Source organism: Sesamum indicum, linkage group LG9, assembly GCF_026168435.1.
Source record: "Sesamum indicum cultivar Baizhima isolate 11 linkage group LG9, ASM2616843v1, whole genome shotgun sequence".
NCBI classification, from domain to species: domain Eukaryota; kingdom Viridiplantae; phylum Streptophyta; class Magnoliopsida; order Lamiales; family Pedaliaceae; genus Sesamum; species Sesamum indicum.
This window is the reverse complement of record NC_142665.1, coordinates 7,501,790-7,512,153: the sequence shown is the minus strand read 5'-3', so window position 1 is coordinate 7,512,153 and position 10,364 is coordinate 7,501,790. Positions and strand designations below refer to the sequence as shown.

The 10,364-nt window shown below is 33.4% G+C and overlaps 1 protein-coding gene across 1 annotated transcript; it reads right to left on the bottom strand.

Annotated features, from left to right (window-relative positions):
- Nucleotides 1-1,032: 1,032 nt before the first annotated feature.
- On the bottom strand, nt 1,033-1,947 carry LOC105171017 (Late embryogenesis abundant (LEA) hydroxyproline-rich glycoprotein family). Its single transcript, XM_011092010.3, has one exon. It carries the CDS (start codon nt 1,845-1,847, stop codon nt 1,221-1,223), a length of 627 nt encoding a protein of 208 aa, XP_011090312.1. The 5' UTR covers nt 1,848-1,947; the 3' UTR covers nt 1,033-1,220.
- Nucleotides 1,948-10,364: the final 8,417 nt, after the last annotated feature.

Genomic DNA, 10,364 nt, shown 5'->3' with positions numbered 1-10,364 from the left:
CCTTACCATCAACCACTTAAATTATTAATCTCTACGTAGCTATGTCAACACTCATTGAACTCTGTCTTCCTTTGCCTTTACACAATCCACACACATTTCTTTATGCTTATATTTTTCTTCTCTTTTAAGGTTCAATCATCACAAGATACTACAAAGACAGGTGAACAACTTTTCTTTCCTGTTCAAGTCCTTGTATTATATATTTATATCACATTGACACCCATTGGGGCCAAATTAGTATTTTTGGGATATAAGTTTGCTTATGTTATGAAAGTAGCATGATCAAGTCAAGACCTAATTTTGATCCCTAAACTTTACATCTTACTATGATTGCCCCTCGGACTTTATGTCGAAATTTCTTGACACCCACTACAGGAAAAGAAACACTAAATCCAAAAGTCCTCGGGGCGTTTTGGTCATTTGAAGACAAGGATGAAGATGAAACTGAGAAGTTATCAAGAAGATGAAATAAATGTTGGGAACCAAGAGAAGTAAAAGAGTTGCAACTTATGCATGTATACACATATAAACCCTAGATAGAAAAATTATATTTAATATTTTTGAGGTTATATCTAATTATAAATTTATTTATTTTGTTTAATGAAATTATAAATATACATCTTGATGTTGTAGTTGTAATAAAGAATATAATTTTTAGTGGCAAAATTTTACACAAATACCCTTTAAGATGAATTACGCTAACACCCCTTTAGGATTGTACCTGTAATTTTTCAAAGAACACATGCTTTACACTAACATCCCCTCAAGGATGTACTTGTAATTTTTCAAAAAATATACGTGGTACTTATGTAATTAGGTCTAACATCAGGTTTATGTATGTAATTTACCATAAAACAAAATTTAGTTTGATTCTATAATTTGAATTAATCTTTATAATTATATTCTATTTCACTTTTATATGTACAAAATTTATAATACTTATACATTTCAATGAAGATTTTATATTTTTAATACATCTATATAAAAAGTAAAACATAAGATGAAATATCAATTTAGACAGACTTAACAAAATTTAGACCAGAAATTTTCTTATCACCATAAGATGATAAATTGCAAATTCTAATATTCGATATAATTTCAAATTAAGATGACATAAAATTATAATATGATCAAGAACTTTAAACTAATACCCAAAAATACAAAAAAAAAAAATAATAATAATTATAATAAACCAACCATGAACGGCCTGGTGATAAAGCTCAAACATCAACATGGCAGTCCATAATCAGTTGATATTTGATAGCAGACCCAACCACGACGGCGTTACTTCTGTCTCCGAAATTTATGTACGCCGGACAGTTCACGTACAGATGATACTTCCCGGAGATGAACGTCCCCACTTTCCACCTGATTCTGCCGTCCACTCTGATGTAAACCAGCACCGTTCCCGCCATCTGATCCTGGTTCAGGGACACGGCTAGGTACGGCGCCACCGGGACGGTGTTTCCGTACAGAAAGGGAGACCAGACGGTGATGTCCTTGTGGCCCTGATAGGATGTGGGGAGCTGCGTGGCGAGCGTGATTTGCTGGCTGTGGTAGGAGGCGTAGACGTCCAGCTTGTCGTAGTAAATGCCGATTCTGTCGTTGGGGTTGCGGGCGGAGAGGGTCATTTGGAAGTTGGAGGTGAGGAAGTTGGGCGGGGTGACGTTGAAGGCGTAGACGGTGACGTCCTGGAGGACGAAATGGGGCTTGGTGGGGCGGAGGATGAGCCAGACGAGGAGGATTATGAAGAGGACGGCGACGACGAAGCCGAGGAAGGCCGCGAAGAGGCGGCGGTAGAGCTTTCTCCGGTCATCCTCATGGTGGCCGCAGTCCTTGGCCGTCATGTTGTAGCGACGGCGGCGATGGTGGTGGAGGAAGTTAATGCGGTGAGAGAATTGTGTAAGTAAAGTTAGTAATTGTGGAGAGAGTCGTATGTGCGTAAGTTATGTCTCATTTATAACACACACTTGCTGCCACTTCCATTTTTTTAATTCTAAATTATTAATTATTAAATAATATATTGTAATTACAAAAATTCATATTATATATAAAATGTTTCATGAACATTATATAAATTAAAAAACGAACGAGCTATCAATATTTCCAATAAAAAATAAAACAAAACATTTGAAGACAAAAATTTGATTTATTTAAATATTTACATAATAAATACAATTTACTTCAATATTTGCGTATAATCAATATGGTCAATTCAAATTAAAATTTCTCAAGGTAAATTATATATATATATATATATAATATCGTATTACATTTATCAGTAGTTGACACATATTTAAAATTTGAGTCGAACAAAATACATTATTACTTATAATAACTAGCAGGTTATAAAAGATTAGAACTTCTTTGATAGGTTACGTAGATTAATATTTGACCTTAATTTTTGAAAGAGATACCTAAACTACATCAACTTAGGTACACTAATTTTACACTTAAGGGGGTGGGCTGGTTGAATTTTTTATTTCAATTAATTTATAAACACAGCGTGTATAAATATTATATTATTTATTTTATTTATAAATAATCATATACACAATGAATCTTGTTATTTTTTTTTCAATGAATCTTGTCTAAATACAAAATTGGATTTCAAATTTGTTTAAAAAAAAAGGGGTTGAAACAAATGTCGAGATATGTGTATATATTTCATCATAATAATTTTTGGTTTATTTGCTTTAAAATATTAATATATTTAACTCGGCATTTTATATTTGAATATAATTAATGATGTTGTATAGTAAAAAAATAAATAAATAAATTTTGTGTTATTATGCTTGAATTGGAAGGCTATGAGATTCAGGAATATTGGGGGGACCCACATGTAATTTAACTCTAGCGAAGACGACATAATGGAATGGTATGACCTATCCTATAGGTAACCTCCTCCCCTGATTCTTCCATTCCTTACTACAATTGTATTTATGGTATACGTAAAATCATACAATTAAATGTTACTCCTATAAATACGGGCCATACATGCTACTCTACTATGTCCTAGTGTCATATTTTTTTTAATTTATTTACTAATTTAAATATTGGAAGACTGTTCCTCAATTTTTATAAATACACACTCGAGTAGTCGAGAGATATCCAAATTCATCTAGAATAGCAAATCACAAAAAAATACCAAATTCTATTTTTTGTAACAACACATTTATATTAATTTGTCATTTTGTCTAATAATGAATAAGCTATATCATAATCATGTTCCTTTTGAGGGCTATGGAAAGAACATTTACATCTATTCGGTTAGTAAAACATTTATGGACATCTACATCTATAAATTGCAGAAACGTTGATTAATATACTCTTCTTTATGAATATATAACTATAATTAAATATATTGATATTATTTTTTTTAATATATATTTTGTCTACACGTCGAGTGTGCTTATTTATTAGTATATATAATTTATGAGTAGACGCACGCTCTTTTTTCTAAATTATTGGTTATTACAAGTTACGTAATTGGTTTAATTTTTTCCATTTTTCAACCATCTTTTTCATTTTATCAAATTGCTCAAATTTAGTACCAAATTTAAGAAAAGGACTTGTGGAATTTCACATTTCACCTAACGTATTTGTCTTAATCGCATTTTAATTAATAAAATCCATATATTCTCTATTATTGCTCGAACCTGAAGATAAATTCATATATGCATCGAGTGTGGATGTAATAAATTAATATATGGATCACATCATACTAATATAATATAAATTTTATTGCTGATATGAACTTTTTGATTAAATTCGAATCACTTAATTAAGGTAGTAATTAATTAATACTTGATCCAAGATGGGGAAAAAGAAAAGATACACCCTCCTGATCTATATTATTATTATAATAATAGTAGTAATAATAATAAATGTTAATTATATTTCGCCCCTCGATTATTTTTTATGTAACATCTACCTCGTAAACTAACAAATATAACATTTATCTTCTTATTTGATTAAATTGTCCCTTATGTCTTGAATAATTATATTATTCTTAATATATTTTAATCTTTTGCGTATTAAATTATCACCAAATTAATTTTTAGCTAAAAAGAATTTTTAATAAGTGAAATTTAAATTAAAAGTGGAGTAGTGAGTTAATATATACCATAGATACATAATAAATATAATGTGTATAAATAAATATTAAATAAAAAAATAATAAAATGAATAACTTATTAAAGCTAATAAAAATGTAAAGGGTAAATTACAAGGGACCTCCCTTGAGGTTTGGTATAACTATGAATACCTTCTTGTTGTTTGAAAAATTACAAATACCCCCTGATGTTTGATGAAATTATGTAATTTTTGGATGGAGGTATGAAATTGTCAACTATACCCTTGCTGTATTTTTTTTAAATAAACATAAAAATTTATAAAAAAATCGGATGAAGTGGATGAAAAATTTAAAATTTATAAAAAATTTATCCATTTAGTCAATAAAAAATAAAAAAAATTATAAGTTTTAGTCCACAACGATATTTTGCTCAGTGTATGATAAAAAATTGATGAAAACCTAACGGGGACTAACGGAATGGACTAATTGTTAGACGGCTATTAAAATCAAGGGGTACTGATAATTTTTCAATCAACGAGTGAGTATTCGTAATTATACCAAACCTCATAGGAGGTTGTTATAATTTACTCTAGAAATAAATTAGTTCTAAATGTGTATAAATAAGAAAATATTAATAAAACTAATTAATAAAAATGATGGTTATTTTGAGAAAGTTTAATTGAGGATATAATAGTGATGCTTGCAAAAATGCGCGTACTAAATAAATGATGAGAGGTGTTCGGCCCACTTGAAGTGGGAAGTGGTGAAACAAGGGGTAGAAGGTAAAAATGGTTAAATGAGTGAAGAAGATAGTGTTATTGCTCGATTTTGTGTACAATAGAAAGATTGATACAAAATTAAGGCTCTGAGTAGGAAATTACAATGCTCATTTAAGCCAACATGGTAGCAAAAAAGGATAAAAAAATATAATTGGTAGACTAAAAGTGAAGAACATGTGAATGTGTGAGGGTATGAAGGGTGTCCCTTGAACTTGTGAATATGTGAATGTGATGAATGTATGAAGGTCAATGTCCTCCTGGTTGAGCATGTCCTTCTCGTTGGGGGAGACCTCTATTTATAGGCAATTATAAGGTTTGTGGAAAAGGTCACAGATTTTGGAGGGATTATGGTCTCAAATGTGTTGGATAATGCTGATCCTCCTTCAAATTTGGTGCAAAGTCCTCCAGTACCTGGTTGGTCCTCCTTAGATTTGAGGGGTAGCTGGAGGATACACCCTAAGACTAGGGGATTTGTTGGAATCTATTGAGATCTTTTGGAGGATAAGGCTGAGTCCCCTATGGATTTTCAGGAAAGTTGTTGAGGAACCTTCTCTCAGTTGGGTTTCTTTTTTAGGGCGCCACATGTCCTTAAGGGCCTATTGGTCATCTTTTTGTCAATCTATTCTTTGGGGCCACTTGCCAGGTCCCCTTTGGTTTCTTAGGGGCCTTATGGGCCCATCTCTTGACCTAGGCCTCCGGGGGATTTTATGGACTTTGTATTTATTTATTTATTTTTTTACCGCTTAAACTTCTTTGGACAGTTCATTTTGATGCACATCAAATATATAGATATATATTTATATTTTATGAACAATAGTATAGGCATTCTACTCCATTTATATTTTATCAATCATGAAAGTTATTTTTAGGGCGTAAACTAAAAGTATGGTTATATATATTTATATTTTAAATTTGGTGTTGCGTAGAATATTTTCAGACACTTTTACAATAGAAAAGGATATACATGCTTTTAGAGCATGCATACAGAAGGTATTTCGTTTTCCTTTCCTCTAGTTTTTATATTAATTTAATTTAGGTTAAATTGTAATAATTTTTTCTAAAGTTTGACATAATTATAAATATTTTTTTATTGTTTGAAAAAGTACAATGTCCCCTGATTTTAACGTCTCTGTAACGAGTCCATTTTGTTTAATGTGCATAAAAATAAGCTGGCCCAAAGAGACCCAAGCCATCCAAAAAGAAGAAAGAAATGAGATGCCTATAGCATTTGAGGAGGCCCAAAAGGACCTGGTAGGTGCTCTAACGGGTGCTGCCCAAAGAATAGATTGACAAAGGGAAGAGGCTTAGGACATCCCCTACTCGGACTATGATCGAAGCCCAACAAAATATTCGGCCCAAAAGGCCCTCATACGTGGCAGGCAACCGACTCTCCCACGTAGCGCCTCCTCAGCCCAGAGGTTGGCAACCACCTTGAAACCACATCAGCCCTAGCAAAGAGGACATCCTCGATGGTTGGGACTCCTTACAGACAAGGGAGGTCCTCCCAAAGCCCTGAACTCCTTCGCGGCTAGGATTCCCTAGCAGTTAGGAGCGCTGATGAAGAATCCCCCAACTTGGAGATAAGCATTTAGCAACAAGATTAACAGAAGATAATAACAGATTATGGATTATCTAAAAGACCTTATCCATTTCTCTCCGAGAATGAATAAAATGTGCAGGAGCCCATTGTAGGGAGACACCCCCTATAAGTACAGGTTTACTCCTCCATATGAAGGAGACCTCCCAGACTCTCTAATGTCTCTTACACCTTCTTGACACATTTCTCAATCTCTGAATGTCTTCCTCACATCCCTCACACTTCTCTTACTCTCTAAATCACCTCTCCCACTCTCTAAACGTTTTCTAAGCACGTTATTACGTGTTTTTACACTTTTCACCAATTTTATTCACCATATCTCGATTTAATTACCTTTGTTTACTTTTTGGCTTTATTCAATCTCAAATCCAATACTAATGGGCATTAGAGTGCTAATGTTTTTTTTGCAGGTCCCCCTTTAGAATTTGCATTCGCTCTGACCCAAGCCTTGAACGATTGTTCAGATCTATTAGACCAGTGCATTTTTTGAACGCATCACCGTTAGCTTCTTTTTCTATTTTTATGATAAATTATTTAAATGTCTTTTTATATTATAAATTATAATTTTATTTGAATTTTGAAGGGGCATGGTGGAAATTGAATCTTATCGTTGTTGTACGGGTGAAATGGTAAACTAATAGCGTGATTAATTAAGCTTGTATTAGTGTAATTAAGATTGGTGGTAGATCTCTATGTAGAGGTAAGACCAGAAAGTCAACTCTTTGACCCTGCTGGACCATTGCTTATATTTCCTTTTTCTTTTTTAATTCGGTGCACTTAAATTTAAAAATTGATAAAAATACATGGATAATTTTAAATTAATATGCAAATTAAAAAAAAAAAAGAGTTAATTCAGAGGGTGGTGTGGTGGTTCATTGGACCATTACATACACTAGTTGAAATACTTTGCTTATAACTAAAAAAGCCTCAAATATAGATTATTCTTGTTGAGTTTTGTTTAATTTGTCTTTTCATTTTTTCAACAGTCTTATTCTCTAAAATTTGGCACGGACTTGATCACTGCAGGGAATTTCTACCCGGTGTTGCAGCTCACTCTATAAATTGTTTACGTGGATTGAGGTGATGGGTGATGTAAGAGTAATGTTTGTTTACGAGATGAATTGTGGTATACTAAGCAGGGCTTAGTGTGGCGACATCAAAATTCTTGTTGGTTGATCACAATTCACAATAGAGTGATTATTGAACAAGGCAAGAGTGGATGCAGGGAGTAGAGGTAGGGCGGTGGGTTTCCTTTCCGTTAGGGTTGCTGGTGGTGGTAGAGTAATAAGTTTTTCTTGGCTTTCAAGGGAAAATGACTAAAGCAAGAGCTCTCTCTCTCTCTCTCTCTCTTTTTCAGTTTTCAGCAGCTCATCAAAATTGAGGTCGGCCATGCATTGCCCAGCCACCAACCACCAAATTACACGTGATCGTGTATGTTTGGATGATTGATTTATGTGTCTTTATTGAAATGAAATAGATATGCAAAGGGAACAGAAATTGCCAAAAAGGAATAACTTTAAATTCAAGTTAAGATGAGATGCCTACCAATATCACATTGTTGATGGCGTCTGGCTTATCACTCCCACAACAAGAGTTACCAATATGCATCATCAAGTCCTCTAGTATAAATAAATTTACTCATTCAAACCCACGTCACCTCCTTCATACTCACTGTGACGCCTCTGCTAGCTAATGTAATTGGAGATATCTCAGTTTACACAAGCTTCACACTACATTTGTACAAACATCAGGCCTCCAAAAATTCATCATGTCAAATGTAAAACAGACAGCTCAATTATATAAAGGGATTATCAAAATCATCATCATCACTACACTGATTTAAATCCAGTCCAAACATCCAATTTTATATGATTTTACTCCTACAGATAAATTCATCCAAGAAAATATTCAACCCTTGAACTTTTCATACCCTTGCGCATTTATCGATTACTATTTTCTAACTCTATCATTTTCCATCAGACACCTCTGCGACTAGGTCAATTTGTTAAACAATAACAAACATTGCAACATTTAATGTAATTATCTTCAAGTTAAACTGGTGTATGTGAATCTCTATTCACATCAAAAACCACAAGGAGATCTCTACAATTATCTCAGAAAGTCGACTTATCGACTAGCATAATTCACTCTGAGTAACCCAATGCAGAAGAACATACGTGTAGGCTCATATGCTGCTTTGAACACACGATATAACTACTGCTACCTCTTCAGTTAACATAGCAGATACTGCAGGCAGAAGACATCACCAACCAAGCTAATATTAGCATCAGCCAAGTATTCCATCTCAACAATACATCTCCCTGTACATATGTTTGTGCGCATACACAAATGCTTGCATGCAAATGCTGGCATAGGCAAAACATTTTTCCTCATAACCAATGAAACTGGTAGATAATTACATCTTTTATTCTTGTATTTCTCCAATTAGCGAAACATGCAAATAATTCACCAACGTAATTATATCTTAACACTTCATGCTCAATATTTTCTTCAATGAAAAAAGGCACTGAAACCTAAATCCTCCATATGGGTATTTGTAGGATCAAGCACATAAGAAAATGACAACTAGCCATCAATTTTTAAGATTCCTCTTAGCTCCACCAAGTCGTCTGCCACAAATACTCATAACTCCAAGTCATATGTTCCAGTTTCTCATCTTATCCCTGATATAACCTTACGTCTGCGGAAATCACCAGTGTGAAATAGCATCTACCATATAGGTATCCTATACTTAATAGAACTACCTAATATTAATCATGGGAACAACTATCTCATCAAGAGCTACAGAGAACATCATCCATAAAGACAGGCTCACTTCTCTCACTTAAGCCTATCAATAACTCATCTTCCAACTTATCTTTATAATCCCAAAACAACAAAAAAAGAACAATTTCCTTATTAGAGTCAATAGAATTCGTACAATTCTAATATATTTGTAAAGAGGAACATCATACGGAAAATATTCTTTTACTTAAGGTAGCAAAAGCTCACCCACAATGCCTTTCAAGAAATAATGCCAGGATAGGCTACTTTTTAGCAGAAAACACCAAAGATTTTGAATAATAAGCTAGGTGTTGGTTACCTTCAATAACACAGCTTATTTAGCAAGCACTAACATTCAGGCAGCAACCAGAACTTAGAACTGAAAAATTCATCCACGCATAAATCCTGATGATCATGACTACCGAAATACTTATCTTGATGGCACTAGAAAACACGAAATGATAAAACGTCCACAGATTGATTTAGATTCCAATGGCATCAAAATCAATCTCTCTTACTAACAAGAGAATCTATTGAAACAAGTATTCCCCCAGGGTGAAGCCCATCATCTTAACCTCATCCCCCAAGAAAATAATTTCTAAGGGCAAAAAGGAAATGAGATTACATAAAAAATTATTGATGAAAAGAGGGTTATATTAAGACTTGTGACTTAGCTATATAATGGAATTAAATGATATCACAAACTCATACAGGTAAAATTCAAGAGAACCACACTTCCCCTCTAAAGTAAACTACATTGCGAGCTCATATTGATACTACAAAGTGTATATTTATTTCCTAGGATTCACACAAAGTTACATTCCTAAGATATCTTACTTTTTTGGTTGTCAACGGTACTTTGACTGAGAAGACTCTGAGCCCCACCTTTTTGCAACTTGGCTAGTACATAGCTCAAATTTTGCCAAAAGGAACAAAAAACCACCAGACAAGATCACAACTACCTACAATAAGGTTCATGTTTCTAAACAGAAAATGACTGCAAGCTATTAAAGCAATTTGGCTACATTAAAGCAAAGATTACACCTAAAAAAGGTTACCGACAGATAGTGCAATTATTTCAAGTATCCATGGCCATAGCCTTTCAATTAAGCATGGAAGTACGATTGAC

Excerpts from the sequence above, each read along its gene's own strand:
- LOC105171017 (XM_011092010.3), bottom strand. The coding sequence starts at position 1,847 with ATGACGGCCAAGGACTGCGGCCACCATGAGGATGACCGGAGAAAGCTC.